The sequence below is a fragment of the Gastrolobium bilobum genome, unplaced genomic scaffold (assembly GCF_033153095.1).
Source record: "Gastrolobium bilobum isolate Gb01-03AN ecotype WA unplaced genomic scaffold, APGP_CSIRO_Gbil_v1 utg10055, whole genome shotgun sequence".
NCBI classification, from domain to species: Eukaryota; Viridiplantae; Streptophyta; class Magnoliopsida; order Fabales; family Fabaceae; genus Gastrolobium; species Gastrolobium bilobum.
Window position 1 is genome coordinate 68,464 of NW_026895634.1, and position 14,005 is coordinate 82,468.

At 31.8% G+C, this 14,005-nt stretch overlaps 1 protein-coding gene across 1 annotated transcript; it reads right to left on the reverse strand.

The window, feature by feature from the left end:
- Positions 1-3,613: 3,613 nt before the first annotated feature.
- LOC133285610 (uncharacterized) lies at positions 3,614-9,574 on the reverse strand. Its single transcript, XM_061482868.1, has 3 exons — positions 9,353-9,574; positions 5,756-6,414; positions 3,614-4,573 (listed from the first exon to the last, which is right to left on the reverse strand). Exons 2-3 carry the CDS (start codon positions 6,361-6,363, stop codon positions 3,883-3,885), a joined length of 1,299 nt encoding a protein of 432 aa, XP_061338852.1. The 5' UTR covers positions 6,364-6,414; positions 9,353-9,574; the 3' UTR covers positions 3,614-3,882.
- Between the last annotated feature and the right edge of the window lie 4,431 nt (positions 9,575-14,005).

The following is a 14,005-nucleotide window of genomic DNA, read 5'->3' on the forward strand; positions in this document are numbered from 1 at the left end:
ACTCGGTTATTTTGGTAATAAAATGGAAATATATTGGACTATTGCTATATTATTGTGTTACTATTTAATGCTTTTAATGAAATACTTGTTTCAATATGTTATTGGTATTCACCTTAAGTTGATTGTAGGTGTTGTTAGCCCCTGTGAATGAGTAACATACCTAGATTGGTTATGGTTGAATTTGACTCGAGCTGTGTGTTCATTTGGTTAGGATAAGTGACGCACCCTTAAATTTTATACAGTGAAAAATTCTCTGGTTGATCAATTACTCAACTAATCTGATTTGATTATTGTTGGATTCATTATAAGAGTTGACAATCCCAAAATTATTTTCTCTCTCTTTTACACTAGGAAAATAATGGAGTGAAATTTACTAATTCATTGACACGATGAAACACGGTGAAAACAAAAATGGAAACTATTTAATTATGTTAACAACGATGGTCCATCACTAGATATAGTATTACTCTGTCTTGGAGTTCTCGCATCTTAGGGCATGTTTGGTGCATAGTATAGGATAAGGCCTGATAGTATAAGACCTGATAGTATAAGACCTGATTGTATAAGACCTGATTAAATTTTAATACTATCCAGCGTTTGGTATGATATTGTATAAGATAATATCCTCTAATATTTTATAAATTAATATATTAAAAAAATTATTTTAATATATAAATATTGAAATGATATATTAGTTCTTGGAAATTGTACTTGTAAGCAATATTAATACATCAACCCCTTATCAGGCCTAATCCATCACTCTAGGCCGGATTAAGTTATACATCATTTTGATGTATAAAGGGGTCCTGCTGTATAAGCTTATACTATACGATGGTCACACCAAACAACTGAAAATGTCATAACGTATAGTATAAGCTTATACTATCATGCCTTATACATCACACCAAACAGGCCCTTAATTGATTAATTTATGTAACTACTATAATAATTTTTTTTTAAGATTTTTCTTTTGTTATAAAAAAATGAATTTCCCTTATGAAATTTGCTCCTATTTTATTTTGTTTAATATGCTTAATTGAAAACCTTATTCAACTGCTTGTTTTTCTTCTCATCATAGTATGAGTAGCTTCAAGTTCTTTGAATAGTTTTCTTCTTTCTTCATGCTTGTTTAGATAAAAGTGTAGGTCCTATGCCTAGTTATTCATCTCCATAATAATTTACTTTTTCTTTTCTTTTTCTTTTTTTGGAGAATTTCTTTTTTACTTATTATTGTTTTTCTGAACCCAACATAAGTAGGTATACTTATTATTTACGTTAGATGTGATTGTTTGCATGTGAATATTGAAAACTCATAGCTCCTTAAATATGGAGGCAAAGTATAATGAAGTTAATTTGTGAGACTCTGCTTTTGAATTGTTGATGTTAGGCTTCAAGTTTTATTGATTTTTTGAACATATATTTTACTTAGTTTATAATTGATTACTCTTTTTTCTTTTTTCTTTTTTTGTTACACTGTAAGAGAGAAGAATGCTTGTGTTTTTATACCTCACATTAAAAGTTTATAAAATTGTTATCATTTTTTGTTATTGTGCATAATTTTTTAGGAATATAGAATATTTTGAATTTTATTTTATGTTAAGATGATTTTGTTGAATTTCAATAGCATTTGTTGATATCAACATTCCTATCAAGCATTTTTTTTTTTTTTTTTTGGCATTGTTGAGGTTTTCTAGTGGACCATACTAGTGGATTTAGTTATTTGTCCAACCAAATTAACTATTTACATGAAATGATGCAATTAACAATATATCTAACTATAATTTAACCACTATCCCATGTCACATCTCTTGGGGTGTGGGAATGCTCTATGAGAAAGCTAAAATCCCCCTTTTATAATCTAATTTTGGATTAATGGTAGAAATTTTGTGTTGGTATTTTACAAACTTAGAGACACGTGATTTAAAATAGCATGAGTAGATTACTTTTTTATTTCTTTTCTTGAAAGATTGGATTCACATAATTTTAGTATTGAAAAGATAAATGACATCAATCTAGTTTTCTAAAAACAATTGACTTCAATTTAATCCCTCAATAATTAAAGAATAACATCAATTCAACCATTTAATTATTAAAAGTTGACATCAATTTAATTTCTCAATAATAAAAAATATATCAATTTAGTATCTCACTTGTAATTTGTGCATAAAATTATGATATTAGTCTCACTTTTTATGATTGAGGGACTAAATTGATGTATCATGTTTTTTGAGAACCAGATTGATATGTGTTATGAGTCCATGGTCCCACATAGTTCTATACTTCATTTATTAATGTAAGATAAAGTAGTAACCCCAACTCTTTACACACATTAAATACACCCCATCACTTAAAATGATGATCTCGTTACCAAACATGACATTCTTAGGTATGACTCTCCTCTCATTACCGGGCTTTCCACATAAACTCTATTTTAAGCTCCACTATATAAAACACATAACACACACACGAAAAGGATTGAACCTTATCAAATACTATTGAAACAAGTAATAAGGAGCTTGTGTCCCTTAATCAGAGGTTTTGAGTTCGAGCTTTAGAAATGAAAAAAATGATCTTAGGAGAGTCGCATCTGCTTTGGGTCTGACAGTGTTCGAACCGAACTAGTCTGAAGGATGAATGGTTGAGGAAACTCAAAGGGTTAAATCTTTAATATTTGAAACACTCATTCCAAGACCCATTTCCTCTCCTCCTTCCTTATGAAACTCGTTGTCCTTATGGAAAAAATATTTGTCATTTTAGATGACACAATTTGTGTCATTTCACTATTATAAAAAGATAAGACTCACATCTTTATTTTATTTTATCCACTCTGTCTCCTTATGATCTATCTCTATCTCTCACTTAAAATGATATAACCTTACATCTTTTAAAATGACACATTTTTTCCTTCTCCTTAAACAATAAATGTTTAAATCTTATCTTCTACAAAGGTCCAAATACTCCATATCAGAATTCTTAAGCTGATAAGTAAAATAATAATCAACCTCATCACTGGTTGCACACTCGAACTCAGGCTCATAATCGGAACCTAAGAACAATATGAACCTAACTTTGCATAACCAAATAAATGTTTGCTCTTTGTACCAAAAAAAAAATAAAAATAAATGTTTACTCTTTAAAATAATAAATTATCTTGTTCAAGTGAGAGATTTATTTAACAACTTATCTTTCCTGGACTAACATATTTCTTTAGATAGACTCAAGCTCGATCTATTGTATAGCAGCAACTCTGCCTAAAATTTGCTAGTCCTGCCTTATGGTCAACAGTCTATTATTTGCAATACATTATTCTAAAAAAATTTCCTAGCCATGCATTCACTCATGCTGTGTGAAGACAGTAAAGATCTTTGTAGAAACATTTTATTTAGCTTTGATACTCACTAATTGACAAGATTATTGATGAGCTACTTCCCTAGACATACAAATGAGAAAATTAGCCTGTCATGGTTGAAGAACAATCATTTAAATTCAAGAAATCAAAAGATAACTTGACAAATTCAATTGGAAGGAAAGAAGAAATTATATGACAATAAAACTAATAAAAGTAAATAAAAATCCTCATAATTCGATTACCAAAAAAAAAAAAACCCTCATAATTCTAACATAAAATGTGTCAAATGCTTTTTTATGTGGTCAATTTTAGAAAAGTTGATTAACTTAAGAGCTTTTTTATGTGCACATTGATTGTACAAAAGCCCCATTATCATGTAGCCACCAACATCACAAGGCTAATGAGTTGAAGAATTCTGAGTACCAATGTGTGGCAACTTATGCTGTACATTTTTTTTTTCTAAAGTATTGCAGCAAAGAAAAGCAAAAGGCACATTCATGAAAGTGATTGTACATACACTTTGCTTTGTTCTTTCACATAGAATGCCTAAAACTTCTTCTGAACTTCCTCCTGAAAGGCTTACATGCCTCAATACTAAGGTCAACAGCTGCTGCAAGTGCCATGAAGATGGCGGCATCCTCCACGCATGTTACGTGTCGCATCGCCAGTTGTACTAATGGCTTGCCGCGCTTCCCTTCACCTTGAACTCTACAACTCATTACAAAACCTCCAACCATTGGACTCAGTGAACCAAAGTCTCCACTACTTTGTGGACTAGGTATGGAACTTGCTACACCAGTTGTTGTTCTCATATGTTTTTCGGTGTCTATGAAAAACTCACCACCCTTTTCTGCATTTATGTATATTTCAGACATGAGAACTTCACCTCCTTCCTGAGCCTCAGAAGGGAGGAGAAATCTGCAACAAATGGTGTCTCTAATGCCGCGCTCGCGCCATGCTTCAAGTTTTCCCCATGGCTGCCAGCTCTCGGCTCTGCAAGCATCGGGACGAACAATTAACCAAGCTCCCGGGTTGGACCTGGCAACCCAATCACAACCTGAAGATGGAACAAAGGGAGTTGTTATGAAGGCTGCAGCTACAGCTGAGCCAGATAGGTCATGTATCTTCACCTTCCACCCCTTTCTCTCTCTCCTCTCAGTTTCTAAGTCAGAAATGTCAGTAGCACCTGACCAGTATGTGCTCAATGAGTCAACCTGGGAAACCCTGTCATTCCATAACTATCAAAAGTTTTATTAGTAACAAATTTCAGACAAAGTTGCACATTTTATAGATATCATTATCATGTCAAACTGAAAAAGAAACAATGAAGAAAACAGTTTTTAAGCTTCCATTGGAGAAGGATACTCATTAACTACATCAGCCTACATTGACATTCTGGTATCCATGTTATGTGTGTTTTGTCCATGCTTCAGAATGCAAAGAAAAATATAGAACATTGTAAAATTTCATCATCACATAGTCAAGCACTGCAGCCAAGGTTTTCTTCATATCAAAACGGAGGAAAACTTGGCTTCATACTAGAAAATTGACATCTATTTTTACTTTATAATGTACTGTCATGAGGCTACTGAATGAGATATTGTTTAGTAGCAAAATAAGGGAAACAGTGGAGTGTATCAAGAAACAGCATCAAGCTATCATTTGGTTGGGAGTTTTGAGTTTGTTTTAAGTATATATTTGGAAAAAGTGTATTCATGGGGTACTTACAAATTCTACAAAAATGCTGCAAACTTTTTAGTTTATTGAAAACTCTTGAAATGTTGTCATGAAGTAACTTTCTCTGTTACAAACAATTACAGAAATGAACAACTGCTGGTATAAGTGTACATGGAAAGAAGTAATTTTATTTTTTTATGTGAGACAAAAGTAAATTATTTCTTATAAGAAAATTAATATCTAATAAATGAAGTGGCAATTTTATAGTAGAATTCTGTTAATTAATAAATGAACCAATTAGCAAAACCTTTATAATAAAGCAAACTTAGTTTCAGACAAATATACCTCAAGCAACAGGGACTTGGAGGATTAGGGTTCTCTGAAAACATGACATTGATTTTACTTTTATTACCTGAATGCAAGTTATTTGAGAACAATTAAGTCATGACTTTAAAAGAATTCTAGAAAGAGTCAACAACAAAAAAAACCACTCCACTCCCAGTTATATCCCATCTAGCGAGGGTAGGGTTGAGAGAAATCTTGTACGTAGCCTTACCCTCGCATATTTGCAAAGAGACTATTTCCCTGATTTGAACATGTGACTTTTTAGTCACAAATGAACAATTTTACCACTGCTCCAGGCTCGCCTTCTTTTTGAAATAGATTGTATCTTTCAGTCAAAAGAGTCAACATAATTGAAAATAAAATAGATTGCAAATTTCATATCACCTGTCCTTACTAAACTTGCAACTGAAGATTGGCTGCTTGATGGATCCTTGCAGCTGAACTATCTGAGGACACAATGTTGTTATATCTTCAAACTGGAATACATATCTAGGGTCAGGATCTAGTTTCACTTTTAAATGTAGCTCTGCACTTGGCTTACCATTCTCGTGTTTGTTCTTGCCAATACCTATCCAACCATTAAAAAGAATCAATGGCTTTCCTTCACCCCACTCAGGACCAACTTGCATTTTAAAAATCCCAATTTGCTGCCTTTTGATGCCAACTCCACAATGGGAGCCTTTACTCCCTGAAAATACAGAAATCTCCAAACAAGCATGAGGATTATAGAAACAACCAGGAGCTAGCAATGCTTTTAAATCAGATTCCTCAAGGTAAAAGCTTGAAGCAATGTTCTGAGTATCAGGTATGACATCTGCAGAGGTTATCAAGGGGACTGATGACGTTTGAACAGGAAAACCTCGAAGCCGTATCTCACAAACACAAGGTGAAGAGAGTCTCTGAATTCCAGATTTTCCGGTGCTCAGATCGATTCCTGTACATCTCAACCTCAGAGAGCCTATTGACAACCTAATGAAGGCTTGAGGATCCATACTTGTCACAATTGTTCCCCCATTGGATCTAAAGCAGAAAACTCAGATGCTCTGAAAAATAAGACAGAAATGATAATCAATTCAGGAATAAAGGTCAGATAAAGCATTAGTGTTTGATTAGTGTTAAAAAACAAATAACAGCTTTCTTAAGTTATAAATATTTGTCCTTATAATATAACATACCATTCCTAAGCAAACAAACATAAACACGACATTGTCAAGAAACTAAGAAACATTTATATTTGAAAATAATAAAATAAGGAAAAAGTACACACTGCCAACTAGCTTAGACTCTTGTTTAGTTCATGTAAACATTAAAATTAGAAAGCAGTTGTGACTTGAGAGTACTTTTAACACAATGAAGCATATATCATGGATATGTGAAGACAAATAAAAGGGAACTATTTTATATAACACAGATTGACCAGTGACCAGTCCACTGAAAGAGTGAACAACTTTATGCTGCAGATATTGGAAACAAACCCATCAACATCACCAACACCTTTATCCCAAACTAGTTGGAGTCGGTGACAGATGAACCCAAATAAAAAACACAACTATTGGAAACAAACCAACCAGAGGAAAAAATTATTTCGGTCAAATTAAAAAAATTATACTAGAAAATCATTATGTTTCAGAATGAATGAATATACTATGAAAAGCTTTTGTACAAGAATTATACTCAATGTTCTCCAATCTCCAGCGGATGTGACTATATGCTTATGATATTGAATAGAAAATACGTAAATGATTAATCACTTGTAACAAATAATCATCAACTTTGTTATCCTTAGTCACATGAAGGAGACACACTCTAATTAGTTCTGGAGATTCCATTTTATAATAGTTTAGGTTTGCTCATAGCACCTACATAATAATAAAATCATTTTTAAGCTCTTTAACTTCTTCACAGTTTGCATTCAAAGAAAACTCTACAAGAAAACAAGAACCTTTTTAAGTGAATTACTTCCTGAAGTCATAAAGATGGAGTTGATTATAAGAAATGCATAGAAGTTTTCAAAAGACGCATTAAACTGCGACATAGGAATCCAATAGTTAAATTGTCACAACAAATGCCTTCTCCTGTAACAATAACAGTGTAGCAACTCATAAAAGAATGGATTCAATCATAAATGCCTTACATGTTTATCAGAAGAATAGAGAACAAAACCCAAAGATAAAGATAAAAAAAAGAGTATAAATATTGGTTGATGTGAAAAATGAACTACGGTGGCAAAAGCATTAGTACTGCTCAACCATCTCTTCACTATATTACAGACAAACTATACAACAGAATTGCAAAAGCATGTTTTATCTATCTCTAAGAAAAATATTCCTGGGGATAAGCCAACAAAATCAAAAAAACATGGAAATGATAATGTAATTCTTTTCCATGCAAATGCCTACAGAAACTTTGCTTCAACTTAATCCTTTTTTCAGTTTTAGTATAAACTGTATTTGTATTTAGCATTGCTTGGTCTGAAATATTCTACAACAGATGAAGAAGATGTCCATGTTTACTTTTTAGGTTTTTCCCTTTTTTTCCACCAAAGAAGCAAAATAAACCAAATGAGTACAACTTATTTCTTTTAAGATAATAAAAACCAACTCTATTAAATGCTTAAGTTTTTAGCTAACACGTGAATGGCTTCATATCTCCAAGGCTTCAGTTTGAGGCTTGAAAAGCTCACTTTATCTTGTTTTGAAATTTAATTTGATTACAGAAAATGAAGATAACAAGAATCAAATTCTTGACCACTTGGTCATGAAGGTTGTGATTACATGTCTACAAAACAACTCTCCTAAAAGTGTTGCTTGATATTTTAGTATATGCAATACAAAGGTGAATGAAGGCTGAAGGCTGTAGGCTGTATACCATTCACAAAATATAAAAAGTGGATAAAATTAAAAGGAAAAGATAAAATTTTCACTAAAGGCTTTGAATTGGAAGATCACTGGCGGCAATTGTTTAATTTTCTGAGTAGCTCATTAAATATCAGAGAATTTTAAGAGAGAAATTTTTTCCAGAATTTGTCATTTGTAAAAGTGTGTTTTTGCTTCATGCCAAACGTGATCATGGAATATATTAATTCAAATTCTTTATTCAAATGGCAGTTGAATTGATTATATTGAAAGGACCTATTTGAACAAGCTTGGTACTCATCAACTTTGCTTTTTGATTCTTGAAAAAACCAATCACATGTTTATATGTAAATATTTTTCAGTTGAAGAACAAAATAACAAAGTCAACTAAACCATTTAGTTAGCTCATATTTGAAATAAATTTTAGAGATCTTTTACTTTAGACTAACCAAGTTCCAATCTAACTACGAATGATATTAAGATAGTCATGACATTCATCTCCCCAACATCTCTCTCTTCAGCAAAATATAACTTGCATTTTCAGGGACCAATTGCACTTTCTAATGAGGAGATTGCTTACAAGTGCACCTATATATTATGTGGAAAGCTATTAGTATAACCAACCTCAACAAACTCAAATAACATAAATCAATTTAAGCAAATCAACTAGCACAAATTCATGCACTTGATAAATTTATGGAATGAAGTTAAACTCTTGCAGAAGCAGTCAATTTTGATGATCAGAGAGGCCCAAGTGAAAATCTGTCAACAATCCCACCTAGGATTGGGGTAGCTCATAATTGCTTTAGACAAAAGCAGCTAGTAGAACACAAGAACAACCATGGTGAAACATAATAACAAAACAAAAGTCAAAGTCAAACACAGATAAAAATGTAGCAACAAAATGCAAACCAAACTAAACTAGTTGGCATATAATGCACCAAACTCCCTCAACCTTTCACACAAAGGGCTCAAAAGCTAAATATATTGCCTCAACTTCACACATAAATTAAAAAGGAAAAAAATAAAAAGGGGAAAAAATAAAAAATAAATAAAAAATAAAAGAAACCCAGAAAAGAATGGGTTTTTAAGATGACACTGACAAAACCCAACAAAAAAATCTCACCTTTTGCACTCTCCAAATTGGAAAACTTGAAATGGGTGATTGTAGAAGAAGGGGGTTTGGATTAATTGTTGAACAAAAGAAATGAAGAAAAGAGGGAACAGCAAAAAGAACCCAATATGCAAGTTGTTGATTGTGCACGGATCACGAGAACAATTACCCAAAAATCACTGAAATGTTGGCGCAATCTCTCTTCTCTCTCTTTTTCTTACTTTCTTGGGACAATGAAATTTAAAGGGTATTACTCTTGTCTTTTTCCTTGCTGTGTTTCAGAGAGAGAGAGAGAGTTTTTCTAACATAATAAAATTAATTAATTATACACTCGAAATAGACGGAGAAAATAAAGGAATCATATTTGCTTTTATATTATATCTATATTCATAAGTGATTATGATGTATGACATTTTGACAAAGAATTTAATAATGATCCAATAGTTTTATTCCTACATTTTATTTTCTGGATTAAAGGGCAAAAGTGTGATCTTTTTTAATTTGTTATAAAAAATTCATTAAGTAATTTTTGTTGTGAATATACATTTATTAAGTGATATAACAAATATACATTGAAATGAATTAAAATTAATTTTTAATAGTTGAAATTAAATTAATTTTTAAAAATATTAGTATTGTAAATAAATTATCAAATATTTACTATCGTTAATTTTCCCACAAATGTTCTACTACTATTTTTTAAAAACATGTTTTACTATTATTATATAGGATTTGATGTTTGTCATTTTAAATGACATAAGTTATGTCATTTTAGGAGAGAGATAGACACAGACAAAATAGAAATCATGGGAAAGAGAAAGTAAGTGATTTTTTAATTTAAAATTTAAATTAAAATTTTTTTATGTCTGTCTCTCTATTAAAATGATATAACTTTATGTCATTTAGAATGACAAACACTTTTTCCTATTATATATGACTAATAACTGATAAATATTTTATAACTTTTCAAACTATCATATTTTTTTATATATTTAGTAATTCATCAATTACCGACTAATGGTTTGAGCACTTTAAATTTAGGGTTTTATTAGTCTCATTTAATATAAGATAGTTATCTTATGTTGTAAAGAGAAAATAGATGAGTCCCACCATTATAAGAAAAAAAAAATGTGAGATGCGAAAATCGAAGTGAGAGAAAATACCTTATGTGAAATGAGAGTAATATTTTCTTTAAACTTATTACTGGAGACAATTCTCTTAATATAATTTTCTTTATTCCCAATAATCGAACGGGATCTTTGATTATGGTGATCAATCGAACCCAAGTTGAGTTTATAATTAATTTAAAGTGGGATTAATTTTTTTTAACAAAGGGATTGCTCATTTAAAATGAAATCTCTTATACCTAAACTTTTATTAGTCGGTAAATATTTATTGAATTTTAGTCCGTCTTAATCAATTTTAGATATTTATTTAATAACTCAAAATAAAAAAAAAATAAAAAATAAACATAACAGCTCACATAAAAAAATTATAAAAAGAAAGAAAAACAATGAATACCAGCATGAAGTATGAACACAGAACTAGAAACATGGAATTTGGGCGAGTCTGACTTTATGGTACATGTAATCATAAGTATAAAACATTATCTTAATTCAAACATAGGTAATTGAAAATAATTAGTTGGAATTAAAAAAGAAAAGAAGAGAGAGATTGAGAATTGGAAGTCAAAAATGAAATAAAATAAAATAAAATAAACAAAGCAGAGAGTGAGTACGGTCGTGAATACAGCTGTAACCAAAAGAGAGTGTAAGAAATGAAGTTAGGAATCGCTATCAGATATACATGTGCCTGACTTCATCCTATGGTCATCCTTTTCTTTTTATTTGATTTATTTTTTTCAGTCCACACACGCAAAGTTTTTTAATTAAAATATAAACCTTTGAAATGTTATTAACTAGTATTTAAATATATATTTAAAATAGTATCACTAAGATACTAAGATGCATCTTTTGATTATAACATACATTAATGAAAATGAGGTATATTTTGTCTGTATGAGTAGAAAATAATATTTGTTTTGCAGTATATAGATCTTAACACGATGAAAGTAAATTTTTAAAATTGAAATGCAATATCTCTTTTTGAGTTTGATTGTATTACAGTAGTTCATATAAATGTACCTGGACAGAATATGAGATTTCCATGATATACACCTATTGATGGTGCAATAAGTGGCTCCTCTTGTTCAGCGGAACAAAGGAGAGAGTGTACCTACAAGTTAATAAGAGTGGTAAGTGTAATATTTCAATGTAAGAGAGATCCATTTATTACTTTATGAATGAGGGTGAAGAAGACCATTTATATATGGCATCTGTCCGAGAGTCACCAAGGGGTGTGTAGAGTTTCTGTGTTAAGTGAATAGGCCCAATGCATAATGGTACTAAGTTATATAGTATATTTAGAAAAGAAGTCCCTCGGCTCGATGCGTCACTTGTTGGTATGTTGAGTTTATAAGATACGTTGATCAGGTCAAAGAGATCCTCCATGATGAACTCAGGATACTTTGCTAGGTTATAGGTGTAGTTTGCATCTTGAATGAGGAAGTCTAATGTTCAAAGTCTTTCTTCAAGGTTTAAAGGTGGAGGTGTTAATACCTCGAGATGTCAACTTTAAACTCTACCAATTAGCATTAATAATGTGCCTAACTAAGTTAGGACTTTCGCAATGAGCATTCAAATATAACAAATGTATCGTGTGGCTGGTGAGGTAATCATGCAAACAATCATTAGGAGAGTAAGTGGAGAGTGTTTAGTCGAGCTAGGTCTTTTACATTGGCTATAGTTGGGGTTGCAATAAACACCATGAAAAATATGTCGTTTGCAAACTTGTAAGAAGATGAAATCCGTTAATTGTTAATGTTTTTATAAAACAACCATAATAAAAAAGAAAAGATAAATGGGTAATTTAAGAATGAACCATAAATGTGCTATTAAGTAACTACCCTTGTTAGTTGTGAGATACTTGTACACCCGATGTATTAACATCACAATATGGTCTTAAATGCAACATAATTAATAATTTAAACTGAAGTCACATATATATAAATGACCCAATTACACTCCAGTAAAATGGAAACTAACTATTTCCTTTTCTTGTGAATTGTCATACACTTTATTCGTCTCTTGTTTACTCAACATATATCATATCTTCCTATGCCTCATATCTTGAAGACTTAAGACTTTACTAATACCATAGTAATGGTAACCAATTGTTTGAGTGTTATAATCATATACTACATCAGTTAAAATAAAACGAACAGTATCTGGCTGCATCCCATCACACAACTCGGCTCAGCTATGCTTTGTTGAACCACGATTCTATAATTACTCGGGTTCTTTGTACTTGCCAACCTAGATAAAATATCAGCTTTACTATACTCTCCTCGAGGAATATGAGTAATTATGACTTCATCAAATTCGTATATAATTTTCTTCACTCTACTCAAATATTTCATCACAGAGGCCCCTTAGCTTGATATTTCCCATCAATTTGTGAAGTGACAAGTTGGGAACCATTGAAGACTTTAATTCTCTTGGCTCCATGCTCCTTTGCTTGCATCAATCCGGCTATCAAGGCTTCATATTCTGCTTGATTATTTGAAGTTGGAAAATTCAAGTGTAAGGAATGTTCTATTGAAACTCCTTCTAGACTTTCTACTGTGATTCCAACTCCGCTCCCTTTATTATTTGATGAACCATCGACATAAACTTTCCATATGTCATCATCATCATTACTTCCTCCATTAGATGGAGCGAACTCCATTATGAAGTCGGCTAGCGCTTGACATTTGATGGCATACCGAGCTTCATAAGTGATATCATATTCAGAGAGCTCAATTGCTCAGTTAGTCATCCTTCCAGCCAAATTCGGCTTGTGCAACACTTGTTGTATTGGTTGATTAGTTCTGACGACAACTTGATTCCCTTGAAAGTATGGCTAAAGTCTTCTTGCTGTGGTGAGTAAGGCAAATGCCACTTTCTCTAATTTTTTGTATCTCAATTCAGGACCTTGGAGAGCCCTGTTAACAAAATATATTGGGTCTTGCCCTTTATTTCTTTCTCTCATTAGCACAACACTTATTGTTTCTTCTCCAACGACCAAATATAAAATCAAGATTTCTCATGGTTCTGGTTTTGATAGAACTGGTGGCGCTGCCAAACACCTTTTAATTTTTTCAAATGCGATGTGTTTTCAGCCGACTTTGGTAAGAATATAGTTAAGGCATCCAATCTTCCTGTTAATTGCTGAACTTCTTTCTTATTTCTAGGGGGTTTCATGTCCAGTACAATTTTTCCCTTTTCTGGATTTGCTTTAATCCCCATGTGAGTTAACATAAAACTCAAGAACTTTACAGTCGGGGCTCCAAATGCACATTTAACTGGGTTTAATCGAATGTGATGAGCTCTCAATTTCTCAAAAGTTTGGTTCAAATCTTAAACATGACTTGCAATATTTGCTAATTTGACGATCATGTCATCTATATAAACTTCTACATTCTTGCCGAGTTGATATTCAAATACTCGATTCATCATCCTCTGATATGTGGCACCCGAATTTTTCAATCCAAAAGGCATTACATTATAATAGTAATTGGCCTTTTTCAGCAATGAAAGTCGTCTTCTCTTGATCTTCTGGATACAT

What these genes read in the sequence shown, in the direction of transcription:
- LOC133285610 (XM_061482868.1), bottom strand. Translation starts at nt 6,363, where the DNA reads ATGGATCCTCAAGCCTTCATTAGGTTGTCAATAGGCTCTCTGAGGTTG. An exon ending in TGCAAGTTTAGTAAGGACAG is followed by an intron (nt 4,574 to 5,755) that starts GTGATATGAAAT and finishes ATGGAATGACAG; the next exon opens with GGTTTCCCAGGTTGACTCAT.